The following is a 16,782-nucleotide window of genomic DNA, read 5'->3' as shown; positions in this document are numbered from 1 at the left end:
AAAAAACTTTATACCATCAAATTTATCAATTTGTGCCATTATTGCATCTGGATTTTGAGTCATAGCTAGATAACCTTTCTTTATGAACAAGATTATAGAAGAATTCACCCATGTTTTCTTCTAGAACTTGTATGATTTAAATAAAGTTTTAGATCTCTGATCCAGTTATTTTTATATACAATGTGAGATATGTATCTAACTTTAACTTTGTCCCAAAGGTTAATCAGTTATCCCAACACTATTTATGAAAAAGTCCAAATACATCTCAGTGATTTGAAATACCATGTTTTTTATTTAATAAATGTTCATGTGTACTTAGGTGTATTTCTGAATTTTCTATTCTATTCCACTGGTCTGATAGCCAATACCACAATCTTTTAGTTATAGGGTTTATACTTAATACTTGGTAAGAATAATACCCCAAATAGCTTTTCTTTTATAGGGTTTTCCTAGCTTCTATGCATGTCTATTATTACATATAGGCTTTACTATAAACTTATGCTCTATAATAAAGCTTATTAGTGTTTTTATTGGCATTGTGTTAAATTTATAGATTAACCTAGGGAGAACAAATATCTATTATGTTGAGTCATTCCATCTAAGAATATTTCTTTAAGTCTATTTTTGTGTCTTCCAGAAGCCTTTAAGAAAACTTAAAAAGATATCCTTATATAGGTTTTTTTAAACATTTCTTATTAGGTTTATTCCTAAATATTATATATTACCTGCTTTGTTGTTATTACAATGAAGTTTTTTCCACCAAGCATTTTCAGTATTCTAGAACAATTTATGTGCTATTGTGAATATCTGGTCTTTGGAGAGTTGATAAAATTCCCCTGTGAAACCATCTGAGCCTGGTGCTTTTTACAAGGTATTTCTTTGATAACTTCCTCTATTTCTTCTGTGGATATTGGTAAGCTTTCTATTTTTAATGTGGTTGATTTAGATTACCATGTTTCCCTAAGAATACTATCTATTTAATCTAGGTTTTCAAATTTATTTGGATAAATGTTTGCAAGGTAATCCCTCAATTTTTTTTCTGTTTAAATGGTTATTTCCTCGTTATTTGTCATTGATTATGTTAGTTAGGACTTCTATACCCTTATGTATTTTTTTCCTACTTGACCTGCCTTATGACGAGAGTTGCATGTTAAAGTCTTCTATTCACAGTGTTTCTATTTATGTTCCATTTGTGTCTCATTGCATCTCTTTGCCTTTTGCAAGTGTTTCCTCTCTATATATTTATATATATATATAAATTTATAGCTCTGACTCATAGGATCACAAATCTTGCTTTCTTATTGTTTACATTTGTCTCTACACCACTGAGCACCACTTCATTTTCAGTCATTCTAAAGAAAGACTAAACGTCCCCTACCAGGATGGTATATTTGTTACAATTGATGAGCCTACATTGACACATCATAATCACCCAAAATCCATTGTTTACATTATGGTTCACTCTTGGTATGGAATGTTCTATGGGTTTGGACAAATATATAATGACATTTATCCATCATTATGGAATTATACAGAGTGTTTTCACTGTCCTAAAAATCAGTGTTTTGCCTCTTCACTCCCCCACCCTCAACCCCTTGGTAACCACTGACCTTTTTACTGTCTCCATGTTTTTGCCTTTTTCAGAATGTCATATAGCTGGAATCATACAGTATTCCCATTACACGTATGTTACACCTTTTGAAGTTGTCCTACAGTTCTTGGATAGTCCGTTCTGTTTTTTTTTCAGTCTTCGTTCTCTTTGCTTTTTGGTTTTTAGGACTCTCTTGATATATTCTGTGGCTCAGAGATTCTTTCCTCAGCTGTGTCTAGTCTACTAACAAGCTCGTCAAAGGCATTATTCATTTCCGTTATGTTTTGTTTTGTTTTTACCTCTAGCACTTTTTGGTTCTTTCTTAGGATTTCTATCTCTCTGCTTACATTGCCCATCTGTTCTTGCATGCTGTTTATCTTATCCATTGGAGCCCTTAGCATATTAATCATAGTTGTTTTAAATTCTGGGTCTGATATTTCCAATATCCCTGCCATGTCTGGGTCTGATACTTGCTCTGTATTCTAATTTTTTCCCCTTATTAATGTGCCTTGTAACTTTTTTTTTTTGATAATTGGACATGATGTATTTGGTAAAAGGAACTGCTGTTAATAGGTCCTTAGGAAGGGGATGGTATGTGTCAGGGGAGGGGATATATTCTATAGTCCTTTGATTAGATCTCAGTTTTTTAGTGAGCCAGAGCCTCTGAACTGCGAACTTCATAAATATTTCTCCCTTTTTTTTCTCTCTCTCCTTAGGTGGGACAGATGGCTAGAGTGGGCTGGAGTTGTGTATTTACCCTCCCCCAGGTAAGTTAGGATCAGATAATACACTAGCAAATTAGGCTCTGGTTAACTAGTTTCCTCTGAGGGTAGGCCTTGTTGAGAAGAGGGTGCTCTGACATATTTCAAATTATTCCTTTTCCCCTCTCCTTGCTGGAAGCATGAGAGAATTTTTCTCTAATATTTACTGTGAGAATCTGGTTGAGTTCCTGCAGATAAATTTCATAATAATGTGGGGGTTCCCTATAACTGGGTCCCTGGAGTTTTTAACTCTCAGAGTTGTTCACACTGAGCCTCCAGCAATTCATCAATTACAGTTCAGGTTTTCCTGTCTGGCACTGGTTCTCACTGAGGTTTCTGCTCATAGTCTCTGCTCTCAGAAGCCACGACTCCCTGTTTTCATCTCTCTGTCTTTCCAATCTTGAGGGCTGTGGTTTCCCCTGTGTCCTCCCCTCTATTACAGATCCTATAGCAGTCTGTTCAGTCAGTGTGTTCAGCTTTTTACTTGTTAGAATAGAGTGACAACTTCCAAGCTCCTTACATGTGGATCCAGAAATAGGAAGGCCAGTCCTTTTGCCAAGTTATCTCTTGGTTGGATGAAACTCATCCCAATTTCATAAAAAATCCTGATCAGCACCAAAACCCTAGGCCCTTGCCTTTTTAAAACTATTTTTCTATAGCCTTGATATTTGAAGGACTAGCTTGGTTAGATAAAAATTATTGATTCACATTATCTGCTCTTGAGTTTCATTAAAAAATGCCATTCCATCATTGCCTTTCTTTATACATTGTTTTTGAGAAGCCTGATGTTAGTCTAATTCTCTTACTTTTGTAAGTTATTTTCATTGTGCTGTGAGACCTGGAGGAATTTTTCTTTAGCTTTAAAAGCTAATAGTTTTAAAAGGATGTATCTCAGAGTTGATTGTTCTAGGTCAATTTTTCAAGACACTCTGTGGGCGCTTTCAATATATAGATTCACATTTTCTTTTCTTGGACTATAGTTATGTGTTTGTTCTACCCTTTCTTTCGTTTTTCTCCTTCAGACACTCCAATTATATGTATGTTATTTCTTCTTTGCCTGTTTTCTATTTCAAGTATTTTCTCTCTGACCATTTTTACTTCTATCTCTAGCTTATTTTCATTCTCCTGATTGTTTTCCTGTCTTTATACTCATTATTACATTTTCATTTCAGGCTATTCTCTCCAGCATGATGCAATTTAGTCTTGATTTCTGAGATAATTTTGTATTTTTTAAAAAAATTCCATTTTTATTTTAAATTTTGAATTTTTTGATTTAAAAATTTGATTTAAAAAATTTGATTTAAAAATTTTGTTGAGGCTATTTACTTTAGTTTATAGTGCAGCTTTTGTTTCATGTTTTTTGGGAGGGAAGAGAAGGAATATTTTAATCTTCACTTTCTATTTTCTCCTTATAGTACCTTGTCAGGTATTTAATATTTTTTAATTTCTTCAGCTCATGGATTTGAGTGATTTACAAAATTTATAATTCAAGGGCATTCTGTTTTGTCAGTAGAGCAATGTGGAGATTATTTTATTTTAGTTTTTGGTTGTGGGGAAAGAGTTGGGTGCATTCTGGTTTTCTGGTTCTTTTTGTCTTGCAGGGCCTTAAGTTTTCACCAGTTGCTCTATTTTCCCTGTACCACCCAATGTTCAGATAATGTCTCTTCCTCCTTTTTAACCTTATTTCCCCCCACCACAAAAGTGATACCATCTTGAATAGCTTGTACTTCTAAGTCTCTTTCTTATAATCAGTGCTCTAATCTACCAGGACTTAAAAAAAATCACTTTAGCATTTAGAGATTAAGTAGCATTTAATCTAAAGATAAGACAGGAAGAAAATATGTTACCCAGTTTCTTAAAAATCAAAAATATTATAAAAATAGTTTTAGTAAAAGAAAGTATACCTTTATTTGAACGATAATTGTGTGAAAATTCTTATCATCATCAAATACTGCTGATAAGCTTGGACCAAATCCACAAGTTTTTTCTTCCAATTTGTTGTTAATGTAAGGGCTGGTAAAAGCATCAAAATATGAATCAGGCACAAGATTAGGAACTGATAAGACAGTGTTTTGGAAATGATTAATTGTGCCTGAAATACCATCCTGTTGGAGAGAAAAGCACAAACATAAATGTAAACACACACATGGTTAAATTTATAAAAAGTTCTGAATTTTCTAAACTGCTAAAATAAATAAGAATAACTCATTCAACAATGCCAGGTACTGCATTGACTCTGAATATATGACAAATCAGAAGACAGAGTCCCTGTCTTCAGGAAATATGTTTTCTAATAGAAAGAGAGGTAGATAAGCAAAAAGTTGCAACACATTAAGATGAATATATTACATTCATTTGAAACATGAAAAAAAACACAGAAAAGTCATAAGGGAATGAAGGCCAAAGTATGCCTAAGAGAATCAGGGAAAGTTCAAAAGGTGGGTTAAAAGTTAATATTCTTTAAGCAGTAATTTCCATCCTAGATATCAATCCTAAGAGAAAAAATTAGATATGTAAACAATGATTCATGTGGAAGGGCACTCATTGAAGCATTAATTATAATAAAAATTAATTAGAAAAATACCTTAGTGTTCAAAAATAGAAGAATGGTTAAGTTATGGTATATTTATATGAATGGAAATTAGGCATCTCTTCAAAGATTGATTAATTACATGGGAAAAAGCTTATAATGTAATCTTAAGTTAAAAAAAAGAGCAGGATGAAACTGGTGTATAACATCCCATTTTAAAAATGTATGTGTAAAATCTCATGATAAGTTAGGTGTGTTGGTATAGCAGTATGTACTAAAACAAGATTGGAAAAAAAGTATAAAAATGTTAAAATGTTGTTTCTATTTCTGACACATGGTATTACAGATGATTTTAATAATCTTTTTCTGTGTTTTTCAAGTTTGATGAGCGTGAATTAATTTATAATTTATAATAATATATATCTAAATGATATAAAGGTACTTCTTGAGAAGAGTCTTAAAAGGCGAGCAGGAACTTGTCAAGTATACAAGATGGGAGTACAGTCCTTGTAAGTCATTGTATGTGAGAGGCCCAAGGGGGGCTGGCAGGTCTGGGTGCTGGAGCATAAGTGTCAGTGTGGAAAAATGCAGTCATGATGCAGTCGTCCCCTTCTTGAAAGGCCCTGTGAGTGATGCTGGGTTCCAGTGTTAGCTGGTGGTCTGGCATTCCCCAGATTGTGACCATGGACTACCCTGAGTTAAAAGGGTCCCAATGTCACATAAGTTTGGGAAGAAACCTTAGGTTAAACAGGATTTTCCTCTGGATCTACTAAACAGGATTTTCCATATTTGTTAATATGCAAATGCCTACCACAAACCCTTTTCTCCTAGAATGCCTATCAACATCTCACAAAGCATCCTATAGACAATGAAGAAATTTAATTTTAAGTGACATGATCAGATTTGCCTATGAAATAATCTTTCAGTCAGCAATGTAGAAAATGAACTAGAAGGAAGAGGGGCAGGCAGGTCAGAAGAGACTATCACAGCAGGTCAGGTAAGAGGTGATGAGGTTCCCATCGAGGGGAGGTGCAACTAAGGTCAACACACAGGACTCGCTGCCTTGATCTCAAAGAGGTAAGGGAGGATGTAGGATGACTCCTGGATTGCTGGTTTGGGCATGTGGATACTGCCTTTCATTGAAATGGAGATATGGAAGGAGGAGCAAGTTTTGGAAGAAGTTGATAAGTTCAATTTATTTTGGTGAGTTGGAGTTAATTGTGGAGATTTCCAGATGACTCCAAGTCTGAAGTCTAGAAGAAAAGTACAAGATGGAAATATTTATTTAAAGTCACCATTCTAGAAGTGGTAGTTGGAACAACAGGCACGGACACAAGCCCCCAGAGGAACATAAAAAATGTGAAGAGGAGGGAGCCTTTCAGGATCGCAACAGTCAAAGGTCAGACAAAAAAAGTGACTCCAAAATAGAGTACTGAAAAGGAAAAAATGTTGGCACAGGAGTAAAACCATGAGAAATTAAACCAAGGGGAGTCTGTTTCCAGAGGTGGGAGCAGTAAATAGAGTCATATGCCACGGGAGGTCTATCAAACACAATAGGAAAGAAACGAACTGGAAAATGTATGTTGGATCAATTATTAGGAAACCATAGTTAACCCAAGAAAGAACAATGTCAGATGTCAAGATTTAGGTATATAATTTTCCTTTAGACGAAGCTGTATGTGTGTATGTGTGCTTGAAATGTTAAGACTAATGAACAAAATAAGAGTGAGAAAAAATAGAAAATTCATGAGTGATCCACTCATGGCAGTTTATACTGCCCTTGGCTAATTTGGGATTACATGAAGCAAAATTTTATGTGTGGTGTGAACACATGAACATGCTTGGCCTATGACTTCATGGGTAGGAATTAAAAACACCCTTGTGGGGAGTTGGACCCTACAACAGGAAATACAGAGAATGTTAAGGCTTTCAAGGCTTGTCACTTGGGGCTTAAGGAGAATAACCAGCTGCTTGCTGGAGAGAGCTTTCTTGCATCATCTGCTGCACAGAAACCTCTGCCTTCCACGTGAAGGCCAAGAGTCTTCTGGCCCGGAAGGGACATGAGAGCCCAGTGCCTCTCTGAGTGGGAGCTCCTGAACGAAGGTCCAACCACAGGGAACTCAGCAGTCTGCTTGTCCTTGTAAATAACCTAAAATAGCCTGATGATCTGATAAATTATGGAGTCATAGACTGCTGGAAGAGGAAGCAACCTTAAAACTCATCTGCCACCTCATCTCACAGATTATAAACTGAACCCCAGAGAGGTAAGTAGTTTCCCCATAGGAGTAAAGTCAAGACTAGACTCTAGAGATTCTGAGTCAAGACTAGAATCTAGAGATCCTGACTACTAGTACTTCTGTACCACAATACACAGCTAAGGGCAGAAAATATAGACTCTGATTGGTTTATTAATCTATGCCTGTACCCAAATGGGGAAGGCAGAACTCTAAGATGGCTCCCAAGATCCCCTCTCCCTGGTTTACATGCCCTGTATAATTCCCTCCTCTTGAGTATGGGGGGATCTGCGAATGTGATGGGATGCCACAGCCATGATTATGTTATATTACAGGGAAAGCTGAAGGGACTTTGCAGATATAATTAGGTTGACTTTGAGTTAGTCCAAAAGGTGATTATCCAGGGTAAACCTGTCTGAATCAAGTGAAAGCCCTTAAAAGAGGGATTGGGCCCTTCTCAAAGGAAATTCTCCAGCTGGTCTTGAAGAAGCAAACACCCATATTGTAAACTGCTTATAGAGTTGGCCACATGAACTATAGGAACTATAGGTGGTTCCTAGGATCTAAGGGTGGTGCCCACTGGACTTCCCTCAAGAAACCAGGGACTTCAATCCCATAGCTGCTTAGAGATGAATTTTTTCAACAACCTGAGGGAACTTGGAAGTGGATCCTTCTCCATTCAAGCCTCTAAGGAGACCTCAGCCCAGACAATACCCGAAGGGCAGCCTGCATGGAGAGGCCCTGAAGCGGAGAAGAAGCTAAGCAGTGCCCAGATCTCTGACCCACGAGACTGAAGTAATAAATGGCTGTTGCTATAAGCTGCCAAATAGGTGGTAATTTGCTGCACAGCAGTAGATACCAAAACAACACTCAGATGCAACATACTTTAAAAGATTTAAAAAATGGTACTTACAACACAGTGATTTCTTGGAGGGATGCCTCTAGTCAATTTTACATTTTGTATAGCATATGTTTTCTTGGTGGTGCACCCTACCAAGCCCCTAGTCTGTCTCAAGTTAAAGAAAATATGCTAAACTTTAATGCAGATGCCATGCTGTGTGCAGAACAATGCTTTGTCTTTTCCTTACGATCATTTTGGAGAACGGACAATAGCAACCCTGCCAATCATGTGACAGTAGAACAGTTGCTTCATTTTTCAAAAAGGTATTTATACATGGATGTTATATGAGGAAACACATACCAGAAAATCTTCCAAAGGAGGCTCAAAGAGCAGTGACTGGACTGTCAAAATCAGTTCTGTGACAAACATGGGAATGAGAGATTCATCTTCTTCCTGCTTCTCCAACACAGGGACCCCCTGAAATGAACACTTCTGCAGTGTTATAAAGATATAAGTACCAAGGTCTAAAATAAAAAAAACCTCTGTATTACAGAAGGCACATAAACTTAAGCTTACACAATTAGCTGATGTTATAATGTTGGCATGTCTTTCAAAGAATGCTACCATAGAAATTAAAAAATAAAGGCAAATATGGAAAGACTACATGACAGTGTAAAACTTCTCTCCTTGTAAAAACACTATCAACAAAGTGGAAAGGCAAACAACAAACTGGAAAAATATATCAGTAATGTATATAGTAATGCAGATAGAAGGTTGGTTATATTTAAATAGAAATATACTTGATATAGTCAATAGAAATATATACTAATAGCATCATAATTGATATTAAATAGAAAGATATTTAAATAGAAAAATGGGCAAAGGGCATAATCTGACATTTTTTAAAGGAAATATCAATCAACATCCTCTTCCTTCTCTTCCTCAAGATATTAATACTTTATTCAGTAACATTTATTGAGTATTTATTGTGTGCCAGGCAGTGCTAACTATTCATGTAAATCCCACACGAATCATATGTAGCAGGTATCATTTTTATTCCCATGAGAAAACTATGATCTGGAGAAGGTAAGACATTTCATCAAGGACACACTGGTTTGTAAGTGGCAGATCAGAACTGACACTCAGGTCTTTCTCATCATGAGACCTATCCTCTTATCCCTGTACTGTGGTGGCAGTTAAAGGAATATAACTTTTAAAAGTAGTGACATATTACTTTACATCCATCAGATGGGCAAAGATTGCAATAAATGATAATATCTAGTGTGCATATGGCCAAAGGCTCCTTCTCAAACATTGCTAGGAAGATTGTAAAATGACACAAAACTTTCTAGAAAGTTATGCATCAGTTTCAAAAGCCTTAACAAGTGAGCATGTTTCTGATCCAACAATTCCACATCTAGGAATTTCTTCTAAGGGGAAGAATCAGAGATGTATGAAAAATGTATAGACAAAGATATTCTTTGCAGCATTATTTGGACTAGTGAGAAAGTGATCAATAATAGAAAATTATTTACAAGATGTATAATACATTTTTATGTGAGAATGTTATATGGAAAAAATACATATTGACTTGGGAGATTTTTCATAATACATTGATAAGTAGAAAAAGTAGGTGATAAAGCAGAAAGTAAAGTATGATTCTTTTCTTTCCCCCTTGGATATAGTTAACTTGGTATAGCAGAGGATGCTTTTCTTTGTATACTTCTGTGTTTTTCAAATTTTCTGCACTTAGCATACATTACTTTTATAATTAGAAAGATAAATGTTACTTTCAAAATGTGGTAGTATTGAGAAAAAAGGAATTGAGAATAGGGAAGGAGAGAAAGTAATGAAAAGGAGTATGCAGCTAAAATTCAACTTTTGGAGAAAAGGAAAACTATGGCAAAGAGTGACAGGCCTTGAAACTGCATATTGGGTCTCCTGGGGGGATGCAGAGATATGAAGGTAGGAAGCTTGATGAAACCAGATATGCATGTTTTGTTAAGTTTTTAGGTATCTGTCATGGATGGAGCTGGGGAAAAGCTTACTGGGCTATCAGATAAGCTATGTTAGAATGCACAAATTTGTACTATTTAATCTCAAATATCTTACATTACTCTGTGTTTCTAAGATCAACATCCTCCTAAGAGGTTATTCACTGAAAGCACAAAGGTTTGCTCCCATGATTTGCTCCTTCTCGCCTCTAAACCATTGTTTATCTCTTTCATTTATACCACCTTCCCTGCTTCTCTCTGCCAGTTCATGCTCACGATGACCCCTGGACTGTAAGCTTCTTGGGGGCAAGTATTCTATCTATGCTTTTCATCACTGTGTACCTAATACCAAGCATAGGGATTGGTACATAGTAGATACTTAAGGAATATTTATTGAGTGAACACATGAGGAACCTTTAGCAAGTGCCTGTCAGAGAGACTGCAATATTCAGCACAATGGATGCTTTCTCTGCTATTAGATACTTGCTGATATGCTGACTTTCATTCTGTCATTTCATGTGTGTATGGTAGACTCTGATTATACTGTGAAATCCTCTAAGCATTTCTCCTATTTTTCCAGTACACAGAAAATAGCATAATTCACAGTGCATAGTAAGCACTCCTCAATAAATGTTGACCAATGAATTTTCTTAATTGTGTCTGAATATACCTTTTTATCAGCGACTTCAGGCTTCTCTTCTGTAATCCATTTCTGAATGACATCTGCCGAAGGTGTCCGTTTTAACTTGTCAGTGAGATAATTCAAAAGGGAGCTAGCAGAATTTACTGTTAGGACATGCATTGTGTTCTCAATTAGATAGTCATTTAGACGAATAAAGCTTGAAAAGAAAAAAAAATACTACCCTCAGAATGGGAGAAAATATTTGCAAATGAAGCAACTGACAAAGGATCAATCTCCAAAATATACAAGCAGATCAATATCAAAACAAACAAACAAACAAACAACTCAATCCAAAACTGGGCAGAAAACCTAAATAGACATTTCTCCAAAGAAGATATACAGATTGCCAACAAACACATGAAAGGATGCTCAACATCACTAATCACTAGAGAAATGCAAATCAAAACTACAATGAGGTATCACCTCACATCAGTCAGAATGGCCATCATCAAAAAGTCTACAAACAATAAATGCTGGAGAGGGTGTGGAGAAAAGGGAATACTCTTGCACTGTTGGCGGGAATGTAAATTGATACAGCCACTATGGAGAACAGTATGGAGGTTCCTTAAAAAACTAAAAATAGAACTACCATACAACCCAGCAATCCCACTACTGGGCATATACCCGGAGAAAACCACAATTCAAAAAGAGTCATGTACACTATTGTTCACTGCAGCACTATTTACAATAGCCAGGACATGAAAGCAACCTAAATGCCCACTGACAGACAAATGGATAAAGAAGATGTGGCATATATATACAATGGAATATTACTCAGCCATAAAAAGAAACAAAATTGAATTATTTGTCGTGAGGTGGATGGACCTCGAGTCTGTCATACAAAGTGAAGTAAGCCAGAAAGAGAAAAACAAATACCATATGCTAACACATATATATGGAATCTAACAAACAAACGAAGAAAAGGTTCTGAAGACCCTAGAGGCAGGACAGGAATAAAGACACAGCTGTAGAGAATGGACTTGAGCCCACGGGGAGGGGGAAGGGTAAGCTGGGACAAAGTGAGAGAGTGGCATGGACATATATACACTACCAAATGTAAAATAGATAGCTAGTGGGAAGCAGCTACATAGCACAGGAAGATCAGCTCAGTGCTTTGTGACCACCTAGAGGGGTGGGATAGGGAGGATGGGAGGGAGACACAAGAGGGAGGGGATATGGGGGTGTATGTATACATATAGCTGATTCACTTTGTGATACAGCAGAAACTAACACACAATTATAAGGCAATTATACTCCAATAAAGATGTAAAAAAAAAAAGATTAGGGATGGTGGTGGGGGAAGGAGTGGCTGTGACTATAAAGGGGTAGCATGAGGGAAATATTTACAGTGATAGAATAGTTTTGTATCTTGATTGTGGTGGTAGTTACACAAATCTACACATGTGATAAAATGATACACTGTACACCATACAATGTCAATCTTCTGGTTTTTATATTGTATTTATAGTTATGTAAGATGTAACCACTGAGGGAAACTAAGTGAAGAGTACACAGGACCTCTCTGCACTTTGCAATTTCTTGCAAATCTATGATTATCTCAAAATTAAAAAAAAAAATCAAACAGCCAGAGTTCAAATACAGGCTCTACTCTCCCTGTATGAACTTGGGCTTATTTAACTAATCTGTGCATCGTTTTGTCATCTGTAAAAGGAGGACAACAGCATCCACCAAGTTATGGCAAGAAACAAAGAAAATAATACCTAAAAAAGGATGAACTCCTGATACGGAATGTGGATGAATCTCAAAAGCATGCTAAGTAAAATACACAAGAGACTATATATTATATAGATCTGTTCATATGACATTTTGGAAAAGGCAAACACTATAGGGAAAGAAATCAAATCTTGGTTGCCTAGAGCTGGATATAAAGACAGGGGACTGAACATGTCTCTGAGTAATGCCTTTTGGTATAGTTTTGACTTTTGAAGTCATCCTGATATTCTACATATTCAGTAACATAAAAGTAAACCAACAAGGATGGGGGAAAACAACATTAAACTAAATGCAAACAAACCAAATCAATCCAATTAACTGTATTTCAAATGTCCAACATAACCAAACTGGGCAGGGCAGAGAGTAGTCCAAATGCTTTCACTATATGCTCTCAGTCTAGGGGTAAAAACAGCAAACAAATCCTAACTGTTTTTAGTAGGTAAATCCAACTTGAGGAGCATCTGAAAAAACAACTGGCCTGTATTCTTCAAAAATCTCACTACCATGAAAGACAAAGAAAAGCTAAAAAGTGTAGGTTAAGGAGATTAGAGACATGACAACTACATGATCTTGAACTGTATCATTTCTTGGAGAGAAAAAAAAATGTCTTAAAGGACATTATTGGAACAGTTGACAAAAGTGAAATAATGTAACTGTAGATTAAAGTATTGAAATATAAAAAAAGAAAAACAATACTGCTTCAGTTTTCTATACTTACTACCTACTTTTGAAAGTGACTCTAATGAAAATATTTAAAATTTTAAATATCATAATTTATCTTTGACTTTCCATTTATATTACAATATCAGAGATTAATTGTCCAGAACAGTTGTTCTTAGACATTCTTCACTTTAAGACACTAATATACTCAAATATATAGCATCAATTTAGCTAGGCATTCTAACCATTCAGTAGAATATTTAATGAGCAATATAGTTATGAAAAAAGCACATAGCTCATTAGGGGCCATAAGATTTTTTTAAAAGATGCTTTAAAGAAGAAATCAGTAAATATATATCTGTGACTTACATTCTAATGGTAATAAAATCTTTGCTATTGAATAAATATTGTTTGAGAGCAATTGCTAACCCAAAGATGAAAATTTCATGTTTCCCTACTTGAGTGCTTAGAATGTAAACTGAGTCAGCAAGGTATTTGAAATAACTTTTTATGCTGCTTAAGTGGAGCCTGAGGGGTCTCTAGCCTATGATAGTGGCCTCAGGACTGCTTCACTGCCTTCTGTTGCAATACAGACATTATCACCAGATTATCTCACATATAAACTGGGGCACAATTAAGATTTATTAAATGGTTGTAAAATGTGGACCAAGTTAGTGAGCACGGAGTAACAGTCATCAATGTTTTCTAGTGCCACATACAACTGTTCCGATAACGTTTGGTGATTTTGTTTGCAAGAGTTAGTTGCAGTGATGAGGTTTTAGAATGACGTGGAATCCAAACTCTGGGACAAGGGCAAGACCCAGTTGGGTAAGCAGGTGGAAGGTCCTGGTGAGATCCCAGAAGGTGGACTTTCTTCCCTGGTCTCCCCGTGGCAACCTGCCTTAGGGAGAGGGTGGAACTTTGTGTGGCCACGCAGCTGCCTGTAGCTCTTTAGGGACCAGACAGGTGGAGCAGACCCTCCAGATCCACTCAAGGAGGCCCACAAATCTCTGTGTGCCTGACTTCTCCTTACTACAGCCTGCCCAGTGCTCCTGACTGGGCTAGAGGGAAACAAAGCCTTAGTGATCAAAGAGGAGCTCTTGGCCTTGGACATGCCCTCCACCTTCTCTGGCTGCTTTGCTAGTTGGCAGCTGGAAGGGCAGGCTTCTGGAGCCTGCATTCAGGTTACTGTGTCCTCCAAATCCCTTGTCACTAGTGAATCCTGTGATGATGGCTTTAACTTTAATGAAACTTGAGAAGGATGAATGCTCTAGTTTTTCATGAAAGAAATAATAACAATTTACCATGTTAGCCTCATGCAGTGATTCCTTTTGCTGGCCTGCTCTGTGTATGTCATTTTCTTGGAGTCTCCAGAAGTAGGCAACTCAATGAGGCTTCCACTTTCTGGCATTTTACAGTGACCTAAGAACAACAGAAGACACAAAGACAAGAATTCTTGTGTAAAAACTCCATTTCTTTCAATATGGATTAAGAGACAAGTAAAATTCAAAAATGACAAAATGCTTTGGTTCATGAGCTATTTCAGACTTCAGGAAAGAGCCCAGTTATCCAAACAAATTCCACATCAAAGGATTTCAACTTAACAAAAGACTAGACAGCTTACTAACATCTTCTTTAACAGGATCTGATCTCTGTCCCATGCCACCTCTTTCCAGGAACACATTTACCCTCCTTTTCTGCCTGCATAAAATTATCCTTTAGAGTCCCTACCAGCTGAGGCCAATTCTGAGATCCATCCAGTCCCTTAATTTTAACAAACCTATTGTCTGTACTAGTAGGTTGGACGTACGTTTAAGGAGAGAGGCCCGGAGTCCACTATAAAATGCTTGTGAAATAAAGGTTCTGTAACCAGTTTAGAAATACTATACACAAACAAGGGTAATGCAAGGAAGATGTGGTACTTACTGTTTTATCCCCTTCTACAATATACATTGAATTTATAATCTAACAAGCAAAGATTGGAAGAATTGAAAAATAGGGTCCTTATTTAAAATAGAAAGGTGGAATGAAAACGAATTAACATTTTGGAAAGCCAACACTTCTGATCTATTGAAGTTCTTTCCCTTTCATACCCTCAATAAGTTCATATGCACAGTCATCAGGCATAAATCCTGCAGCACACAAAGCAACTCGACAAGCCTTTCTGACCACTTCTTTGGCCTTGTTTCGAAATTCTTCTAGGCGCTCTGTCACCTAGACATTGATGAATATGTATCATTAGTGGTACCAAAGTATCAGTAATAGGGAAAAAAAAATCTTGAAACTTATAGACAAAGTTCCTCACCTTCTCTAGCCATACAGCTTGTGCAACTTTAAATTCTTGCAGGGTGTAGGTGTGATATTTTTCAATATAACAAAGTCCCATAAAACTCAATTGATAACACAATTCATTTATTTTAAGGAGAGCTGGTCGCAAATACTAAATGAAAATAGAAATGTATCATTATTTAGTAAAAAAAACCCTTGCCTTTTAGAAGTATAAAAATATTGGGAATGCAAGAATGGTAATTAAGGAAAATAGATAGCTCTATATGTTAATTTCAGCTACAGCTACAAAGTGCATACATTGAAAAGGGACACTTCTGAAATTTTGTTCTGAAAGTATTCTTTGAATTATCAGATTTATCTGAATTCCTTTCTTTTCATTTTGAATACATGTCTTTTAACCATGAAATTGAGGGCAAGTAACAGAGGATGGGGCAATATCTTAAATTTCACTAGGTTTGGCTAATAGCTACTAAAAGATTCTTAGTGTTACCTTAGGACTTTACAATGTCCAGTCACCATGATAATGGATGGGCCCATCTATTGATCTAAGAGGTTATGATATAGAACAAAGACAAATTTTAACTTAAAAATTTCAGTGGGTAACAGTCACTATTAAGAATCTACCTTGCAATGTGGGCTGGCAGAATGAGTGGAAGTATTTGTGGAATAATGTCACATAATATAATTTAATCTTCCTCTATGCCATCATCATAAATCAGGGTTTTAGGGTGGTGGCTTTGAAGGCACATGTTCCAAGATTGTTTCTAGGTCATTCACCCTCACTTCTAATCTAATCAAAGGAGGAGTAATAACATTATATTTTTAAAAAGTTAACTTAAATTTATTTATATGTGACACTGGGTTAAGTGTTATATATAGCACACTCTTGGACTCTTTTCTAGGAGTTTCCAAAACAGGACAACCAATAGTCATTCAGACCAACATGAAATAGTGCTTTAATTATTTTTTCTAAGTCCAAATAAAGGGAAGTTATAATTAGTAGAGTCCTCAATGAAGAGATTTATGTGACAAAACATCTAGGAAGTCATATAGCCCTTAAGATTCATCTAATGGAGGAATTTTCATGATAAAAAAGAAGCAAAAATATAATATTGTAAATCAACTATACTTAATTAAAAAAAAAGAAGCAGACGTTTAGAGGCTATGTCTCTGAATTGAGATAAGATACTAAATAAATTAACATGAGTACAGGAGTAGGAATGAGTCTGTAATCAAAATGTGGCAGTGAAAGCAAGAAAGTCTAGTGTACTCTGGAGAAAAAGTCCTTGAGCCAAAAACATAAGTTTTAATAGTAAAGGGATAAATAGCTAGGACCCAGGTGGACAGCAAAACTGGTATTGATGGTCTGCAAAAAATTAGAGTTTGACAGTGGGAATTTGGAGGAAGAAAAAATATATATGATCTAAGAAATTACTTTGGCCTAACCTAAATATCTGGCTGTCAGC

The 16,782-nt window shown here is 36.1% G+C and overlaps 1 protein-coding gene across 1 annotated transcript in view; it reads right to left on the bottom strand.

The window, feature by feature from the left end:
* DNAH6 (dynein axonemal heavy chain 6) overlaps nt 1-16,782 on the bottom strand; it is a gene marked incomplete at both ends in the record, with an annotated part of 275,574 nt that overhangs the window by 219,360 nt on the left and 39,432 nt on the right. The window contains 6 exons of the mRNA XM_079721202.1: nt 4,257-4,457; nt 8,318-8,434; nt 10,622-10,790; nt 14,332-14,449; nt 15,121-15,241; nt 15,333-15,467. Of these exons, the coding sequence (XP_079577328.1) occupies nt 4,257-4,457; nt 8,318-8,434; nt 10,622-10,790; nt 14,332-14,449; nt 15,121-15,241; nt 15,333-15,467 (861 nt within the window). The remainder of the gene's footprint in view (nt 1-4,256; nt 4,458-8,317; nt 8,435-10,621; nt 10,791-14,331; nt 14,450-15,120; nt 15,242-15,332; nt 15,468-16,782) is intronic.

The sequence above is a fragment of the Hyperoodon ampullatus genome, assembly GCF_949752795.1.
Source record: "Hyperoodon ampullatus genome assembly, chromosome: 15".
NCBI lineage: Eukaryota > Metazoa > Chordata > Mammalia > Artiodactyla > Ziphiidae > Hyperoodon > Hyperoodon ampullatus.
This window is presented reverse-complemented; position numbering and strand designations above follow the sequence as displayed.